The sequence below is a fragment of the Eucyclogobius newberryi genome, unplaced genomic scaffold, assembly GCF_026437365.1.
Source record: "Eucyclogobius newberryi isolate DKJ021-1_F unplaced genomic scaffold, fEucNew1.0.hap1 SCAF_14, whole genome shotgun sequence".
Classification (NCBI taxonomy): domain Eukaryota; kingdom Metazoa; phylum Chordata; class Actinopteri; order Gobiiformes; family Gobiidae; genus Eucyclogobius; species Eucyclogobius newberryi.
In genome coordinates, this window is record NW_027315768.1 from 9,932,845 (window position 1) to 9,953,175 (window position 20,331).

Here is a 20,331-nt window from a genome sequence, read left to right on the forward strand (position 1 = left end):
CACAGGTGATGACTCTCAGCACAGGTGATGACTCTCAGCACAGGTGATGACCCTCAGCACAGGTGATGACCCTCAGCACAGGTGATGACCCTCAGCACAGGTGATGACTCTCAGCACAGGTGATGACTCTCAGCACAGGTGATGACTCAGCACAGGTGATGACTCAGCACAGGTGATGACTCAGCACAGGTGATGACCCTCAGCACAGGTGATGACCCTCAGCACAGGTGATGACTCTCAGCACAGGTGATGACTCTCAGCACAGGTGATGGCCCTCAGCACAGGTGATGACTCTCAGCACAGGTGATGACTCTCAGCACAGGTGATGACTCAGCACAGGTGATGACTCAGCACAGGTGATGACCCTCAGCACAGGTGATGACTCAGCACAGGTGATGACTCTCAGCACAGATGATGACTCAGCACAGGTGATGACTCTCAGCACAGGTGATGACTCTCAGCACAGGTGATGACCCTCAGCACAGGTGATGACCCTCAGCACAGGTGATGACCCTCAGCACAGGTGATGACCCTCAGCACAGGTGATGACCCTCAGCACAGCGTTCAGAGAGGAGCGGCTTTGGACCTGTGTGTGTTTAACCTTAATTAATTGGAGTTGATAAAAACGTCACTACGGCACGACGGTTGCCAGGGGAATAGAAGTAAATAGATCATGTACAAGACTGTTCTGGCAGTTTTACAGCTTTGTTCACATATAGGCCGAGCCGGCACTAATATAAAGTTTACGAGGTCTTGACCCGGGATATGTCCAGATCAAAAGTGCTGTGAATTCAGTTGTGGCTTTATGTCTCTGCTCTGGTAAAACGCCAGGTGAATTCCCAGGTCAGGGTGAATGTGTGAATGGAGCTTCTGATTGAAGTCCATTCATGGATGTGCGGTGTTTGTGTGTCAGATCCAGGAGGTGGCGTCGGACATCTCCATCCAGAGCACAGACAGCAGCAGTAAACTGACCATCTGCAGCGGTCAGCAGGAGCACTGTGGGTGTTACACTGTGGAGCTGAGGAACAACTACGGGCTCAGGCAGGCCGCGCTCAACCTCACCATCGTCGGTATGGAAACAGGAAACACTTTACATTTAACATTCTTAGAAACCATTGTGGTTTCAACATTTGTGTAAGTAAGTGTCCAGTAATGTTCTGTAAATAATGTTTACACTTTTGTCTCTATTTTCAAAATTTAGACTGAAAAATAGGCATAAAAATCACATTGTTACAAAAATCTAGAACTACACTAGAACTTTGTGAACAATACAAACATCTGTTCCACTAAATCATAAAGTTTTTTAAGTAGTTCAGATTCATGTAAAGGTAAATTCAGGTAAAATTGGTTTTCTTTTTTTTTAATCATTTCTTTTTTTTTTGTTATTTTATCTTATCTACAAAAACGAAAGACGAAAAATAAAGGCATAAACAAACCAAACGTCCCATTTAGTCCACAATTACACAAAATTTGTCTCCGTTCAAATCAAGTCCAAACGTAATTATTTCCGTCTTGCGAATGTCCAATGGGATGTCTGTCCAGTCCTTTATTGTCGGTCATCCATTTTTTGTGAGGGCCTTTTTCGCTGCAGCCAGGAGAATGTTCCAGATGCTATAGTTTATTGTGTCCACGGCAAGAGTCCTGAGGCCCAAGTACATAATCCTGAAATACAGTGGGATGTCAAATATTATCTGCAGGGCTTTATTGATCTCGGTCCAGTACGTAGAATTGTTTTTATATTAATGGTAAAAACAGTCACAAGATCATAGTTTATATAAAATATGAATCGGTTGTCTATTAGCTCCAGACAGTCTCGTGTCCGTTCTCTCCAGATAAACCCGACCCTCCGGCAAAGGTCCCGGCCGCCTCAGACATCCGGCGTGCCAGCCTGACCCTGTCCTGGTACGGCCCTACGTACGACGGGGGCAGCGCAGTGCAGTCCTACAACCTGGAGATCTGGGACTCGCTGGGGAAGGAGTGGAAGCACCTGGTCTCCTGCAACAGCACCTCCTACAACGTCCAGGTCCGGACCAGTGTTCACCCTGTGTTTGTGATGGAGAGGAGGAGGTGGAGGTGGTTTTACTGTGCTAGAGAAGGAGCAGAACACGGTTATGTCAATGTCAATGTCAACTTTATTAACAAAGCATATTTCAAACAACCTCAGCTGACCAAAGTGCTGTACAGGAAGTAAGACATTATAATAGTAATTAAGAAAAGAAGGTTACGGTTAATAACCATATCTATGGTATGGAGCACAAACACACCTTCCTACAATACAGAACAAAGAAATACAACACTATTTTAACTACACAAGATGATCTGATCTACACTGTATTAAAGGCCAAAGTAAAAATGTGCGTTTTGAGTTTAATTTTAAACTGCTCCACACACTGAGCAGAGTGGACATGAAGGGACAGGCGGGTCCACAGTTAATGGGCCACCACTGAAAAGGCCTTGTCTAGTGATATGTTGGGAGGAAAAGAGGCAAGTTTATTCTATGCCATCAGCTACAGAAGTGTAATGTTATGTGTTCACGATACATAATATTATACAGTATGTTGCACCTGTGATGAAAAACCCTGCATATATTCAAAATGATCTGACTGAAGAAAGCAGGGAAATATCCTAAACATTAAGCATTACTGTCAGTGCTGTCAAAAGTGTATTTTTCTCCCAGCATCAGTGATATTTGTGTGCACTTGCAGGACCTTCTCCCCGAGCGTCAGTACAAGTTCCGGGTGCGGGCGGAGAACATGTACGGCGTGGGAGAGCCCAGTGCAGAGTCCGAGCCTGTGACCATGGGGCTGGTGGATGATGGTGAGAACAAGAACCACTCCAGGGCCTCAGCTGGTGTGGCCACAATGTCTATCAAACTACTGTGGAATAGTATGAAGAAGTAAAGAGGTGTACTCCAATAAGTCAGTAAATCTGAACTAAACAAAACACACTCAAATTAACTAATTTGTATTTTTGTTTTTGCAGGGTTGAGGAAAAAATAACATGAACTTTAAATCAAATATAGGCGTAACAAAAGGGTCATTTGTTTATTTATGTTATACACCTGAAATCCTAAGTTTCTATTCGATTACAGTCCATTTGTTTATCTATTCCTTCCTTAATTCCCCAGTAAAGGACTAGTTCCCTGTTCACTAGTTGAGTACAAGCAGTTTAAAACAAGGGTCAGGAATCGATTTTCTTTTTTAATCATAAACTGATCAGATTCTTTTTTGTTTTTATTTTTATCATTATTACAATTTTAAAAAGAAAATCAAAACAAACTGTAATTCATGGCGAGTAATCCCTTTACTTTCTTAATCTTAAAGCACCAAATTTGTCAATTTAGACATATTGCATGCATTCATAATAAATAGTAGCTTGTACGCTGAGTCCATTCAACTTGACATAGAGTTGTGAATGAATAAAAATGAAATAATAATGTCATATGTGGAAGCCTGATTAAAAACCTACTGAATTAAACGGTATATTAAGGTGTTGAAATTAACTGCTCAGTCTGTCAGTCATGTAGTCACAGTGGATGATTCCCAGTGGAGTCTTTAATAGTGGCTCCATGTTGCATTTGACAAACTCACAGAGCGACCGGTTCAGCACAGGAGATCGAAACCTCAAGTCAAAACCCAAATAACAGATTGTCAAAGTTTCCTCTCATAAAGCCGTGCGAGTGCATCGCCTGAACTCCTCTGTAGCGGGAGCTGTGACCTGTGCGTGCATCAGAGACTGTATAAATGAGTGGAAGGAGGGACTAAAATACTGTCTGGCTCCAGTCGAGGCTAGCGGTTATAGCGGCTAATGTGGAGCGCCTTATCCCAGTTATTATTGTTCTTATCTTGGTTTACAAAGACAAGAGCCAAATGACAAACACCAGGATCATGTAGATATTTGTTAAAACGAACATTGTAAGTCCAGAATGTTGAGCCTGGCAGCAGCAGTTACAGAGAAAGGCGCAGGCGTTTTAATTGAAAGTGAAGCACGCTCTGTCCACTTCTATACACTCTATGATGTCCAGTCATGGGGAAGGAAAAGGGGGTCGGTCTTTCCATCATTTCATTTTTAACGCAAAACATGGCGCTCTAATTTCCCCAGCCCTAGTTTAGACTGACCCGACTAACTGTCCTAACATCTGTGTGGTTCCTCCGGCAGCGAACCCGGACGAGGCCGAAGCTGAGGAGGACGAAGACGGTACGAGGCTTCATTCATTTACCATAACACTTCATTTATTACAAGCTTCCTCACAACGTACTGACAAAGTAACAAGATGAAAAATCACGCAAATGTGCTTTCAATGCTAATACGTTTTTGCTTAAACTTTGGAGAGAAACAAAGTGAATCATGGCGAGAGGGTTCTACAAAAAGTCAAAACATATCCATACAGAAGTGTAAAACATACAGTAAAGAGGGCAGGATTTGATGTTTCCTGATTGAATGGTCCAACTAAGTATCATAACAACTTAACATAGTAACATAGATAATTTAAATTTGTAATGTAATCATTTGTGACCCTGGTGTTTCAGACCCAGATAAAGAACCGGAGTACAGAGATGTGACCGTCAGGACAGACGTGAAGGTGAAGGACCTGTACGACGTGGAGGAAAGGCTCGGAACGTAAGAGCACACTCAAAGACACAAACTCCCCGTGCGGCCCCTCCCACCACTGTGAGCAGCATCAGATGTGTGCACTGTGGCCACGCCCATATCACATCTGTCCAAGTGACACGCTCTGTTAAAAGAATCAACTTACAGCAGGAATTTCTGTTAGAAATAAGTGCTTTAATCCACAAACTATTGTTCATGACCTGAAAAAATGTACTTTGGTGTGGTTTGTTTTTTAAAAGTATTTATTTTACAGACTGTTCGCCAGAGTTGTATGATATCCTACTATATAATGTTTTATTCAATAAGTTATAAAAGCAGAGCTGAATATTGGTTTATATAGATTTTTGTATTAATTTCATGATCTGCACTCATTTTTTTTAGTACTGCATGTAATCAAGTACTTTTTTTGGCAATAAAAACTCCTTTACTAGATAATTGAAAGATAGATGAGTGTATATCATACTGTGGAACCTTCCAGGCAAAGCAAGAACAATTGAATGAGAAAATCAGGTGAAGGACCCTCAACTAGAAAACTAATATAATGCACCTCAAACATCAAACTGCTTCACTTCGCCTTGAGGAGCCTAATGTTGTGTGGCCTATAGCATACTCTCTGTTTACAATTTACAATTTAAAGTACAGCTTCAAGTATGCCTAGTATTTGAGGGTTATGGCCCTCATTATTGCAACGAGACAGTCCATGAATGGCCCATGTTTAGACCGCTCTGAGCCAGAGACCTGCACAGGGTGGGCTTTAAATAAATAAACTGAACCAAACAAATCCCACTGAAACAAAGGGAGAAATGTATGACACCAAAAAGCTTATTCACAGACTGTGCTGCGGTCACGCCTCTCACATCGTGGCCACCCCTCTCACATCGCGGCCACGCCTCTCACATCGCGGCCACGCCTCTCACATCGCGGCCACGCCTCTCACATTGTGGCCACGCCTCTCGCGTCACGCTCAGCCTCATTCATAAAGTTTCACCAGCGTTGTTCTACTCACATGGTCAAAGTGTAACGGGATAATACCTCCACCAGAGCTCTCCTCCTCTCATCTCCACCTGCTCTGTCCTCTGTTACAGAGGTCACATGCTCCCACACACTCGCATACACCACACGCACTGCCCGTATCACCACTGCACCAGCCAGCCGCTCGGCTCTACATGCAAATCTGCTTGATCCTGCAGCATTTGACCCGCGGCAAATCCCGTTGGCCACAGGTCTCTAGTCAGGGCCGACACAGCTAAGGCAGGGGCCAACGAGGCCCGGCGGTGGTGCTAGCCTCCTCTACAGCTCGGCCCACACTGGCCCATTTAGCCATCAGCCCACGGGGAAAATCCCTGTATGCCAGTCCACCCTCGCCTGTCACTCCCTGAACCACAATGTATACATTTGTACAATTGAGGTTGAATTCTTATTTAGTGCAATTGCGCAGCTTGGAGGGAACAGTGGTACAATCATTGTCTCTAAAAGCTATATTTATCTTGTATCATGTGTTTATTAAATTCAAATCTAAATTCTTCATACCTTCCTTCCTTTATTATCTATATTAGGATTTTATACTATTTGATCAAAACCTAAATGTTTGTAACTGCTGTAAGATAAGTTGTGCAACATATGAATTACTCAGGCTAAATTAGGTTAAACAATGTTCATAGGATTCTTCCTGTTAGTTTTGTTTTTTGTTTACCGTATTTTCCAGACTTTAAGTCGCACTTTTTTTAAATAGTTTTGATACTTATACTCCAGAGCGACTTATGTGATAATATTTGTTATTTTCACACTTGCAACCCCATTTCAAACTCCAGTGCAACTTAAATATGTTTTTTTCTTCTCTATTATGCATTTTTTGGCTGGTGCGACTTATAAATACGGTATAAATGGTGCGAAAAATCTTCAAAGAAACAACTTCACCAAATTTGAGTTTGAAAAGTGTTCCAAGCTGTGGGAGCAGCTTGACAGAACTTGAGCGCAGGAATAGTGACTTTCTAACAGGAAGGAGCGACCACAAATAGTCTTAGAAAGCAGAGGTGTGTGTTCTGTTGTGCGTCAGGGCGTCTCGTGTGTGTGTTTTCAGGGGTAAGTTCGGCCAGGTCTTCAAGCTGGTGGAGAAGGCCACAAGGAAGATCTGGGCGGGCAAGTTCATCAAGGTGTACAAGGCCAAAGACAAGGACAACGTGAGGCAGGAGATCAGCATCATGAACAGCCTGCACCACGCCAAACTGGTGCAGTGTGTGGACGCCTTCGAGGGCAAGTCCGACGTCGTCATGGTGCTAGAGCTGTGCGTACTCACTCACTGCTGATCCAGCCCGGGTTTGGTTCTGGGTTAGTCCTGGTTAAGTCCTGATTTAGTTTTACTCACCACGGAGGTCTAATATGGCTTGTTTCCACTGGTACGAAACCAAAAGTGGACCAAGAGTGATAATACACTAGCTTCAGGCAATTAGCAGCTACAACAACAGAGCGAGATGATTGGATAAGAGAGAACAAGATGACAAAACTGAAAATAATCATTTCTCACCAAACGCCGACTTGATCCTGTGATTGTAGCTTCATTCGTTGAGCAAATCAAAGCTAGCGCACGTTAGCATCAGCTGTTTTCTGTGTATCGACACACTTTTATCGCGTTTAGACTGAAAATAGTTTATTTCCCATGCGTAATGCAGCTAACATTATCCAAACCCCAAAAATATTTTCAGGTTTAGCCACGTCTCACAGCGACACAAACTTGCAATTACTAAACGTCTTTTTGTGAATTGCTGAGATTGGTCTTAAAAATAAAAGCTATAATACAGAATTTCATTCTTTATGAAAACATTAGTTACAGAAATACATTCCGCCATTAACAGAAGCGCTCCTAAATGAACCACCCTGAGGGATCAGGGCCAGTCCAAACGTGGCTGTAGCTGATCGATTGTTAGTGCTAGTGAGTCAGTTACGTGTAAGTTCTAATTCACACATGATTTGGACCTGGGGCAATTCCACAATCTATGATAATTCTTTTTAATAATGAACAGGTTTATCTTACTTTTCTATCATTTGCTGCTATGACCTTGTGACATTTCTTTGAGTTTTGATAAGTTGTTTTCACAGCTTAGAGATCCAGCGATGAGAGGAATCTGGAAGCAGCTATTTCCTCTGCTAAACTTAGTGCAGCGATGGAAAGTTGATCACTTTGATGTTTTCATATAAAACATCAGCAGTTCTACCACAAAACTGACGTAAGATAAGGGGGTCAACTCCAGAATGTTATGAGAACGGATTAGTGACAGTCAGCCAAAGATTCAGTTTGTTATTTCTTATCATTCATCGTTAGGGATTGAACAAGATCTGTCCAGAAAAGGTTAACTATTGTGCACACATGCGGGAAATGGGATTTTTTTATACAAAAAAGAGAAGCTGTAGATCCAAAAAGCACTGCTACTCTGACAACAAAAATATAAAATTAATCCAAACTATAAACACACAGATCTTTTATGTTTTATCAAAATCATGGTGACATTTTGTCACCACTATGATAAAAACAACAAGATGCAACATATGAATTATCTTTTTTTTTTTTTGCATTTGTTCAGTATTACTTTTTTTTAAGTAATTTTAGTTTATTTTATTATTTTTCCTTTTTATTTAACATCTCTGTGACAACCCAGTCCCATTCATATCACATTTGATACTCGACAGACAACAACAAACCTAAACAAAATCACATATAAAGAAATAAAATACTAAACAACTATGAGAATTGTAATAACTTTATTAAAAACTAGGCAAGGCAAGGCAAGTTTATTTGTAGAGCACATTTCATACACAAGGCAATTCAAAGTGCTTCACAGCAGGAAAAATGCATTCAAATCACAAAGAAATTACAGAAACAGAAATACAATAAAATTAACTAAATTAAAAATTATCAATCCAACTGATTTTCTAAACTAATAAAATCACAAACAAAAGAGAAGAGTGCAAAGAAAAAATCCTTTCAGTCAAATGCGAAGCTAAACAAAACAGTTTTTAGCTTAGATTTGAATATTGTCAGAGTATAAGCCTGTCTCACATCTTCAGGAAGAATGTTCCAGATTTTAGCTGCATAAAACTGAAACGCAGATTCCCCATGTTTTGTCCTGACTCTGGCACCAGCAAGAGGCCGGTCCCTGAGGTCCTCAGAGTCCGAGATGGTTCATATGGCACTAACATATCCAAGATGTACTTTGGTGCTAGGCCATGGAGAGACTTGTACACAAGCAGAGCTGCTTTAAAGTCTATTCTCTGTGCCACAGGAGCCAGTGCAGAGACCTGAGAACAGGACTAATGTGATCATACTTCCTGGTTCTAGTCAGGACCCGAGCAGCAGCGTTCTGGATGTACTGCAGCTGTTTTACAGCTCGTTTGGAGAGGCCAGTGAGCAGGCCGTTACAGTAGTCTAATCTAATGGAGACAAACGCGTGGATAAGTCTCTCTAAATCTGGTTTTGACACTATATTTTTGATTTTGGCAATGTTTTTTAGATGGTAAAAAGCTGCTGATGTTATTGATTTGACGTGGCTATTAAAGTTCAAGTCTGAGTCCATTATTACCCCCAGATTTCTAATTTGGTTTGTAGGTTTTAGAGCGAGACTCTGGAGGTGACCGCTAACACTTTCTCTTTGTTTCTGTGGGCCAAAAACGATTATTTCAGTCTTGTCTGAGTTCAGCTGGAGAAAGTTGTTTTGCATCCACAAACTGATCTGTTGGATGCAGTGACAGAGTGAATCTACTGGTCCATAGTCACCTGCCGATAGTGAAACATAGATCTGAGTGTCGTCTGCATAATTGTGATAGGACACATTTTCACTGCTTATCAACTGACCCAACGGCAGCATGTAGAGGTTGAACAGAAGGGGACCCAGGACTGACCCTTGGGGCACTCCACAGGTCAGGGTCATGTGGTCCGAGACACAGCTACCAATTTCAACAAAGTACTTCCTGTCTTCCAGATAGGACCTTAACCAGTTTAGGGCAGTGCCAGTGATGCCCACCCAGTCCTCTAGTCTCTGTAAGAGGATCCCATGATCGACAGTGTCAAAAGCAGCACTCAGATCTAACAGAATTAAGACTGAGGCTTTGCTCGTGTCAGTGTTCAGGCGGATGTCATTTGTCACCTTGACAAGAGCAGTCTCAGTGCTGTGATGAGGTCTAAAACCTGACTGAAAAACATCAAATGAGTTGTTTATTAAGAGGAAATCTGTGAGCTGTTGGTAAACAACCTTTTCAAGGACTTTGCCCAAAAATGGCAGATTAGAGATGGGCCGGTAATGACTCAGTACTGCGGCATCAAGACTGCTCTTCTTTAGGAGAGGCTTTATGACCGCAGTTTTCAAAGACATTGGGAATGTTCCAGATTGAAGCGACATGTTAACTATGTGAGTGAATGGTGCTAACAAACTGTTCAGCACAGACTTTAGAAATCTGGTGGGTTACACATCAAGGCAGCATGTAGATGGTGATGATCTCATGGACAGTTTTGTCAGTTACTGGTGCAAAGTGAGTTAGCTCTAAGTGTCTTTTAGGGTAATTTTTTGCATTGTGGGATTTATAGCATTTTTAATGCCCTGAACTTTGTCATTAAAGAATAATGCAAACTCATTACACTTGGATGTGGAAATGAGTTCTAACGGCAGCTGAGCTGGAGGGTTTGTTAATCTGTTTACTGTGGCAAACAGGACACGCGAGTTGTTACAGCAGCTTCCAATTATTTCAGAAAAATATATTTCCCTAGTTCTACATAAGATTAGGTTGTACATGTTCAGCTTTTCTTTGTAAATCTCTTTTTGGACCTGGAGCTTTGACTTGCGCCATTTCCGTTCGGCCCTGCGGCACTCCCTTTTCTGTGCCCTGACCGAATCATCATTTCTCCACGGTGCCTTCTGCTTATTTTTAACCATTTTAGCCTTTATAGGGGCGATGGTGTCCAGAACATTCAAAACACTAGATGTAACAGAGTTCAACAAATCATTTACATTAGAACATGAGACATTTTCAAAGTTTATCATTTCCATAAACAGTGCACCTGTGCCATCACTTATGTGTCTCCTCTGAACAACTGCAGGACCAACCGGAGGTTTGGGAGAAACAGACAGGTCAAAGAAGACACAGAAATGATCAGACAGAGCAACATCGATCACATTAACATTTGAAATATTTACCCCCTTTGTAATTATGAGATCTAGAGTGTGTCCTTTGCTGTGGGTGGGGCCTCTCACATGCTGAGTAAGACTAAAGGTTTCAAGGACAGCATCAAGCTCTTTAGCGTTTCTATCACAAATATTATCAACATGCACATTGAAATCACCTGTAATGACCAAACCATCAAAGTCTGTGCATACGACTGAAAGCATCTCAGTAAAATCATCAATAAAACTTTGGCAGTGCTGGGGAGGCTTGTATAAAACAATGAAGAGAATGGATGGAGACCGTTTTAGCTCCATTTTAAAGGATACATACTCAAATGATGAAAACACCCCAAAAGACAACCTGCGGGTAATTATTTAATCTCTAAAGACAGCACAGACTCCACCCCCTTTTTTGGAATTCTTCTCTCATTCCTCTCTTCTCTAACTATCTGCTCAGGACCCTGTCCAGGCCCAGTCCAATGCCTCAGAGCGTGGAGCAGGTTCTCTGTCAGCACCCTCACTCCACCTCTGCATAGGTGGGGGCCATTTCTCTTAAACAGGTCCTCTCGTTTCCAGAATAGATAGAAGTTCTCAATGTAGTGTAGTCCTCTCGGGGAGCACTCTTTGGACAGCCATGTGTTCAGCTGAAGAAGCCGGCTAAACTTTTTTATCCTCCTGTCGATGTTTGGAAGAGGTCCACTTATGAAAGTTTTGATTTCCATTTTATCAAGCACGTCGAATAACTTCAAGAAGTCTTTTTTCAAAACTTCAGTCTGTTCCCGCCGCATGTCCACTGCACCCACGTTCACAATCAGCTGTTTAGCTCCTCCATGCTTAGCCATAATATTTGGAAGGAGTGACGTTATCTCAGAAACAGTGGCGCTTGGAAAAGAATGTGTGTTTATCTTTTCATGCGTCATGTGACTTATCGCGCCGTTCCCAACTAAAACAATCTGCGTGACCTTGGCAGATCCTCCTCGCTGTATTTTGGCCACGTCATCTTTCCTTTTTTCATTTAATTCCATCTCTGAAAGTGGTAAAAATCTGTTGGTGAGCTGTATTTTAGGTGACTTCACGTTATCTTTGTATCGTTTAGGCTTTGCTCCAAGTTTGTTCCAAGAAACAGCCTGGTCTTTCTGGTTTTTAGACAGTTTTGGAAACGACACAGAGTCACTGCGGTTTAGGTTGAAAGTAGCAGTTTTTCTTGTAAAAAGTGTGCTCTTCTTACCGTCGGTTGACACAGGAATGGTATCGTGAAGAACTTTTTCAGATTCCAAAACAAATATCCGTGTTTTCAGCTCATTAATTTCTTGTTGATATTTCCGACAGCGTTCACAGTCTTTCTCACTTCTTCTCCCGGACATGTCGCTGGCGTCAGATATGTCGTTAAAACTGGAAAAATGTTCTTAAAATCCTTGGTTTACTTGAAAAAGTCTAAAGCAAAAATGTTTGGAAGACAAAAACTGATTAAAAAGCAAAATAAATAAGGAAAGCAGCGATAGCAAGCGGAGCGAGCAAAAAAGCGTGTGCACTCTTCGGAAGCAGGTTGACCAAAAATAAAAAATAAAAAATAAATAAATAAAAAAAATACAATAAACAGTGACAACAACCAAGACAGAACAAATAAACAGTTACATTCACTGGTTCGTCTGTGTTTGCTGTGATAGTGTTGCGTTTTAGCTGCTCTTCTGTTTCACTGAACATTTGAAACTGAAAAAAGAGAACAAAAAGCATGATAATGGACGAGAAGTGTTTTGTTCGATGGATCAAACGTTTGCCCTTCTCGCTCGCAGTATTTCCGGAGGCGAGCTGTTCGAGCGCATCATCGACGAGGACTTCGAGCTGACGGAGCGAGAGGTGATCAAGTACATGCTGCAGATCATCGACGGAGTCAGCTTCATCCACAAACAGGGCATCGTGCACCTGGACCTCAAACCCGAGAACATCATGTGCGTCAACAAGACCGGCGGCAAGATCAAGCTCATCGACTTCGGACTCGCCAGAAGACTCGGTACGTCAAGATGATCAGGGCCATTCGGAATGGTGTGTATTTGTGTGTGTTACTTTATTGTAATGTGTTTGAAGCTATCAGTGTTAAGTACAAGTTGAAAAGGGGGAAGCTCCTCTTCTTTCTGCTCCTTTTCATTAACTGTATGTCGCTAATAATGCTTTTTATATGTTATGAATTAAATCAATCAAACGAAAAATATATTACAAATAAAATACAATTAAGTTAAATAATAAAAATAAAAATAAATTATTCCAGGCACAATATAATTGTGAAAACCAAAAAATAATAATCGTGACCATTTTAGAGGCAAAATGATGTATTTTTTTAGTTTCATCTATACGGAAAATGTGTAAATACATTTTTATCCGTCTTTTTTTTGTCATATTTAAATCTATTTGGAATGAAAATGAAAGATTTCACTGTTGTTTAGTCTCAATATGAATGAATAATCATTCAATTGTGATGTCACTGTAATCGTTCTGGGGCAAGACGAGCATCTCAGCCTCAGACTGAACCAAATGAACAGATCCTAATCTAAAGCAAACCCTAATCCCCTTTACCCTGATTGTGAAAAATATATTGTCAAAAATAATCATTTGCTCAAAGAAATGCAACAAAAACACAGGACGCTAAGCTCTGCCATCATAAGAACTAAAAAAAATGATAATCGTGACCATTTTAGAAGTAGAATTTTGTATAGCCAAGAAAATAGACCTAAATGTAAAGAACTTTATTTCTCCAGCTGTTTTTGTCACATTTCACTTTCTTTTGACTTTCAGAAAGTTCAATTTTGTAAAGCCGCTCACAAACTTGAGGAACAGTCACATGTCAGACCACTGGAATGAAAGAAAACTAAAGATTTGACTGTTGTTTGGTCACAGACTTGATAATCGGGAAAAATTGGGAAATTGTGATAATATTTTATATTGTGAAATCCCTAGTGCAGTAATGACTCAAATCCAATTATAAAAGCTTGAAACATGCTCAAATTAGACCAAATATGGGTCTAATTACGTTAATTTATTCAGGACAGTTTCATTAGATTTGATAGGAATAAATCAACTTTGAAAGTGAATTTCTCCCTTATTATTTTCTTTTATTCCTTTACTTACTTCATTTTCTTAATTATGTTCCCTGGTACAGCAAATGTTTTATTATTATTATTATTATGTTTTGTTGTGTTGTTCTGATGTTTTTGTTGTTTTATTTTAAATATAAAAAGGTAATACAGAAATTGGCCTGTACAAAAGTTCGCAAAGACACTTGATGAATGATGTGATATTTACCACAGGGACCCCCACACGTAAAGCCCCATTAAACGTGCCCTAACCATGGATGAGTTGTCTGAAGGTGTCTGTTGTAAATGTGACCTCTATTTTTCTGTCCCACTAGAAAGCGCCGGCACTCTGAAGGTTTTGTTCGGGACCCCAGAGTTTGTTGCCCCGGAGGTGATCAACTATGAGGCCATCAGTTATCCCACGGACATGTGGAGCATAGGAGTCATCTGCTACATCCTGTGAGGAATACTTCACTCTGCTTTTGTGTATTCGTGCACGTGTTCTCCCGTTACTGCACCAATCAAAGCAATAGCTCACATTATACACTTTATTATAACTTAAGCCTCATTTTATTTCAATCATTATGCATTTGCAAACTGTTGCCTTCCAGACGTGCTTTAGACTTGTGTAACTCTTTGGCGCCGCCTAGTGCCACGATAAACACATTACACTGTGGAGATCCAGACTCACACTAAGATTTGAAACACTGCATATAAATATATTTTCTTTAATCTTCTGTTCATTTCTAATGTAAATATTGCATGTTTTTGGCAAGGTTCAGATGTTCATCTGTAAAAAGGCTTTGCACATGAAAATTAACATTAACATCTTTAAATTTCTTTTATCTTATTGACACAATCATTTTGCATGCGTTTATTTTTTCTTACATCTTATTTCAGTCCTTTAATGTTAAGAATTGGCTATCAACAAACCCCTCAGTAGATTAATGTTTGCGCCTCTACACTTTATACTAACTGTTACTAGTCAACTTTAAAAAATAATCTGAATCATATTTTGATAATGGTATTGTTACCTGGACTACATAGATTCTAACACACATATAAAAAGACCTTTCTTAACAAAAACACTGACATTACGAAATCAACATTTTTTTCACCAATGCTACACTTTATTCACTCGTCACTCACCATATTCCAACATTTATTTAGTTGATGATGTATTTCGAAAGTCAATGTGAAACAGAAAACAGTCAACTATTATCATTAGTGACAGCCCTGATGTAATATAAAACTGAAACAACTGTGTAAGACTGTGTAGAACATGCTATTTTGTTATTTACTTGATTTAGTTTTGTTCTTTATTCTGTCTCATGCTTTACGTTCGCTGACCTTCGCTGACCTCGTCCGTTGCACAGTTGTGTTGACCCGTTACTTCTCCCCCCCCCAGCCTGTCGGGTCTGTCCCCGTTCATGGGCGACGACGACAACGAGACCCTGTCCAACGTCACCTCGGCGACGTGGGACTTCGAAGACGAGGCGTTCGACGAGATCTCCGACAACGCCAAAGACTTCATCACCAACCTGCTGAAGAAGGACATGAAGTACTGTCTCCCTCCGGGCCACCAGGGGGAGCCGCGCCGAGGGCAGTGGCGCCGCGCGTCTCCTGTTGTTTGACCCGTTTCTTCTCGGTGTGTTTCAGGACGAGACTGACCTGCGCCCAGTGCTACGAACACCCCTGGCTCAAGCAGGACACCAACACCATGAAGGCCAAGAAACTGTCCAAGGAGAGGATGAAGAAGTACATACTGAGGAGGAAGTGGCAGGTGGAGCATTGTTCCTGTTTCTTCAAAATAAAATGACTAAAGTAGAATTAAAAGTACACGTTACGGTAATATCACGATAGTCAAATTACACGTAATATTCTGCAGCAATGAAGCTAATACATATTAATGACAGTATTTCTTTGTTTCTCAAACGTGACAAGAAATACAGCCATTTTAATTTTCTTTAAACAAGTGACACAATACATACGCACATCCGGGAACTTGTGCAGTGGCAACCGAGTCCGCCATTTTGAAAGGGGCACAACAGCACGTCTACTACATAGGAAATCTAGGAAATATGAGGCCAAAATGCCAAAAACCTGCGTTCTGTAAGGTCATTGCTCTGTTGACTCACCAAGAAATGATAGCTTTGTCGTGTACCTTAGTTTGGCGTTATCGTCTAGAGAATCAAAGTATTCGTAGCTCATTATGCTGTAGAAAAGGATGCAGTCGAGTTGGTTTTTATATATTGCGTGCCCCTTTTAAAATGGCCGCCATGACATCAACGCGAATGCATGTATAGCTGTCACTAAATAACTGTAAATATCTGTACTGTAGGGTTAGGGTCGCCAGCTTTAATCTCACAATGTTTAGCACACGCTTAGACAAAATACTGACAGAACTTGAAATGGAGCTCTCTACTAACCGGCTTTTTATTTTTCTATTAAAAACAATATAAACGTAACAAATTGATAACTATGTACAGAAGTTGGTTATTAAATGTGGCGTTCTCTTGTGGCGTCCTCAGAAAACGGGGCACGCCGTGAGAGCCATTAGCAGACTGTCCTCTATGGCCATGATGGCAGGAGTCAGCGCCAAGAAAGGCTCTCCCACTGAAGGTTAGTACTTTACTCATGTTACTGCAACTGTACATGAAGTCAATATTCATGTTACTGCATCTGTACATGAAGTCAATATTCATGTTACTGCATCTGTACATGAAGTCAATATTCATGTTACTGCATCTGTACATGAAGTCAATATTCATGTTACTGCATCTGTACATGAAGTCAATATTCATGTTACTGCATCTGTACATGAAGTCAATATTCATGTTACTGCATCTGTACATGAAGTCAATATTCATGTTACTGCATCTGTACATGAAGTCAATATTCATGTTACTGCATCTGTACATGAAGTCAATATTCATGTTACTGCATCTGTACATGAAGTCAATATTCATGTTACTGCATCTGTACATGAAGTCAATATTCATGTTACTGCATCTGTACATGAAGTCAATATTCATGTTACTGCATCTGTACATGAAGTCAATATTCATGTTACTGCATCTGTACATGAAGTCAATATGCATGTTACTGCATCTCAACATGAAGTCAATATTCATGTTACTGCATCTGTACATGAAGTCAATATTCATGTTACTGCATCTGTACATGAAGTCAATATCAGTAGAACGTGACATTATATTGGACAAACTTACTCTGCACTGAACTCGTCTCTGGGTCCAGAGGACAACCAGTTCCTGGAGTGTTTGGAGTACGAGCAGAAGGTGGAGAGTAAACCCACCTTCAGCTCAGTCATCAAGGACGTGGAGGTGGTGGAGGGCAGCGCCGCTCGCTTCGACTGCAAGATCGAAGGTACGGGAACCTGAACTTCGCCATGATACAACACAGATCTACATTGAATATGATTTGCCTATAGAAGGTTGTGATGTCATCTGAGACCCAGACATCAGTTATCAGCCATAACCAGTCACATGTATTCAGGAGAGGCAGGGCCTCACCTGTCAACCTTGGGAGAAAAAAAACGTTTTTATAAAATATAATAAGTGTTAATATTTGTCATCTTTCCCTTTAAACCAATATGGAACAATAATATTAAATTAATCAGAATGTCTCACCGCACGTCACTGGCCATAAAGTCTGTGCTAGTGGAGACCGCTGTAGATCTGTTGTTCCAAAACAGAAGAACTAAATGTGTTAAAGACAAAGTGACCTTGAGGATGCTGTGAGTCCTGTTAGTTTTACTTTCAGAGCAGAACGTTCAGTTTTGCTCTGATCACACCAGAGGACCAGACGTTTGCTTCTGGCAAACTGCAAACAGGACTTCATCTGGCTGTTTCTCAACAATGGCGTCTTCTTGACTCTCTGCTAGGTTTGTGTAGTGCAGGACAAATAGTCGTCCTGGACAAATTGTCTGTAATTTGATCTCAGTATAAATGCAGCAGTTCAGGCACACAGGAGGACTCTGTTTAATCATTCAACATTCACTCTTTCAGCACTTTTCAGTTTTTAATGATCATGTATAATTGTCCTTCTTCTACACAGTTGTGTGCCACTTTGTGTTGCTCTTTCAAAACAAATTCCATTACAATTTGGCTGCGTTTGTGTTCGTGAGTGATAAAAGTATCCACGGGCTCCTGGTAACGCGTCTCTGATGTGGCCCCAGGCTTCCCGGACCCTGAGGTGGTGTGGTACAAAGACGAGCAGCCCATCAAAGAGACCAGACACTTCCAGATCGACTACGACGAGGAGGGAAACTGCAGCCTGGTCATTTCAGAGGTCAGAGGTCGCTCTTCCACACTCCCACTCTTTCTCACTCTTTCTCACTCTTCTGTCGTGTGTGAGCGTTCTCTCTGACACAAAGATCCCTGCTCAGGTTTCCGGGGACGACGACGCCAAGTACACAGTGAAGGCCGTGAACAGTCTCGGGGAGGCCACCTGTACGGCCGAGCTGCTGGTGGAGGTGATGGGCGGAGAGGAGGAGGAGGAGGAAGAGGAGGAGGAGGAGGAGTGAAGGAGGAGAGAAGGTCCGGGCCCCCACAGGACGAGCTCAGGAGCAGGTTTTACAATGGCCGTCACAACCAGAACATGTTTCAAATATTGATATTTTTATGATTTTTTTTTTCATCAAATTGTATCTAATATTTTTGGAGGTAAAATGTTTGTCCCGTTTTTAAAATCATATCAATGTTTGATACAAATTTATAGTCACGACACCTTAATTAGCCGTAATAAAGCATCAACAAAGACTTAATGAATAATGAACAAGAAGATTGATTTAAAGGTCCCATAACATGCAAAATCGACTTTTCAGAGCTTTTAACCTTCTTACATTGCTATTTGTGCTTCATATATGTACCCAGAGTGTTTTTTTTATTGATTCCCGCAGTGTTTAGCTATATTACAGACTATCTCCTTTCCTCCAATCTCCAAACTGACGGGCGGTGGGGCAAGACCGCGTCATAAGGGCAAGAACGCGTCACAGGTGGGCGGGGCACACACGCTCTCGCCAGAGAGCCAGATCGCTCTTCGCAAGGGTGGGGGTGAATATCAAACCAAGCCGTTTGCATTTCCGGGTTGGTGAGGGGGTCCAAGGTCTGGGTGATATTTCTTAACTATTATGTTAAGGGTGTTGCACAACCCTTATTATTATCAATTATACACTTAGGATAGACTACGAAACGTGAAAAAAGCATGTTATGGCACCTTTAAGAGTGATTCAGACTTACAAATAACATAAATCAAAGCCTAAATCATTCTTAATAAACTATTTGTTCATGATGACTTCAGTGTTTGTACATGCTTCATTAAAGCATTTTTTGTTGTAAATTATTAAATGTTGTGTTTTCCACCAAAGATTTTCTCGTAAAAGCAACAATTTGTGACAAAAATGAGACCACTGTGCGCTGACCACTGTTTTATGTCTCATCAACATGGAAGTAACATGGACTGAAAAAGGCTTTGTGAGAGGTTCAGAGGAGAACCGAGAACCACAGATTTAAGAACCACTTCTGTGTTTGTTGAAGTCAGGAGCCCGAGCGTGTCACTCTTCATCTCTACACGTCACATTTTAGATTACATTATGTCTTGTCACCGCGCTCTGATTGGTTAAACACTCATATCGTGGAGGAGACCAACTAACCAATGAGAGGAGCGGGCGGAAAAAAACAACACATTTTGAGCTTTTCTGTTAATTTTTCCTTTTTTTCTGTTTTTTTTTTTTTTTTGATCAGATACATTTTAGTTCAATTTTGATATATTTTTAACTGTATTTATTATGAATATCACATGTGAATGAATGAAAAGCCGTTCCTGTGGGGGTCTTGCAAATGTGACAGCCAGAGCTTTGTATTGACGCTTGTACAATTTGACTTACCAGCGCTAGAGAAGAGAATACAAGAGTTAGAACGAGCACAATCAAACTGAAGCTGACTTAAACTCTGCCCATCCAAAGCTCTGCTGATATTGACAAAGACTTATTTCTGTTTCCTGTCTTGCTGCGCCGCTTCAGTGTCTGAGCACTTATTTATATCGTGCCTTTGGTTTCCACTGACAAAGTCGCCTTAATATAAATGAGCCTTAATATAAATACAATATATTTCAGTTACGGTTCATATTTGCAGTGGTGGATGGTCATGAAATTTAAAAAAATGACCTTTAGATTGTCCATGTTGTAAGAGATATGAAATGTAGAGAGACCAGTGATGGAAGAAGTACTCAATGTTGTTACTTTCTCCAATATCTGTAAGTAAAAGTACAGATACTGGAGCAAAATAAGTAAAAGTAGCACGTAAATGAATCTGCCTGTGTAAAGGTTTTGTAGAACATGTTTAAAGTGTACTTCAAGAGTCAAAAGTCAAAGTATTTCACATTTTTGAGAACTGTTAAAGCGTTAAATGTTGTGCGTTTGATCAAATTATTCCTGTTTTGGTTACATTTTTTGTTTGTTAAAAGATATCCTCAAGAGCACG

The 20,331-nt window shown here is 40.8% G+C and overlaps 1 protein-coding gene across 1 annotated transcript in view; it reads left to right on the plus strand.

The window, feature by feature from the left end:
- mylka (myosin, light chain kinase a) overlaps positions 1-18,458 on the plus strand; it is a 102,530-nt gene extending 84,072 nt beyond the window's left edge. The window contains exons 24-37 of the mRNA XM_072444291.1: positions 914-1,070; positions 1,833-2,023; positions 2,706-2,817; positions 4,159-4,197; positions 4,530-4,620; positions 6,692-6,895; positions 12,554-12,771; positions 14,164-14,287; positions 15,237-15,389; positions 15,488-15,611; positions 16,360-16,450; positions 17,087-17,215; positions 18,027-18,139; positions 18,237-18,458. Of these exons, the coding sequence (XP_072300392.1) occupies positions 914-1,070; positions 1,833-2,023; positions 2,706-2,817; positions 4,159-4,197; positions 4,530-4,620; positions 6,692-6,895; positions 12,554-12,771; positions 14,164-14,287; positions 15,237-15,389; positions 15,488-15,611; positions 16,360-16,450; positions 17,087-17,215; positions 18,027-18,139; positions 18,237-18,374 (1,884 nt within the window). The 3' untranslated portion in view covers positions 18,375-18,458. The remainder of the gene's footprint in view (positions 1-913; positions 1,071-1,832; positions 2,024-2,705; positions 2,818-4,158; positions 4,198-4,529; positions 4,621-6,691; positions 6,896-12,553; positions 12,772-14,163; positions 14,288-15,236; positions 15,390-15,487; positions 15,612-16,359; positions 16,451-17,086; positions 17,216-18,026; positions 18,140-18,236) is intronic.
- Positions 18,459-20,331: the final 1,873 nt, after the last annotated feature.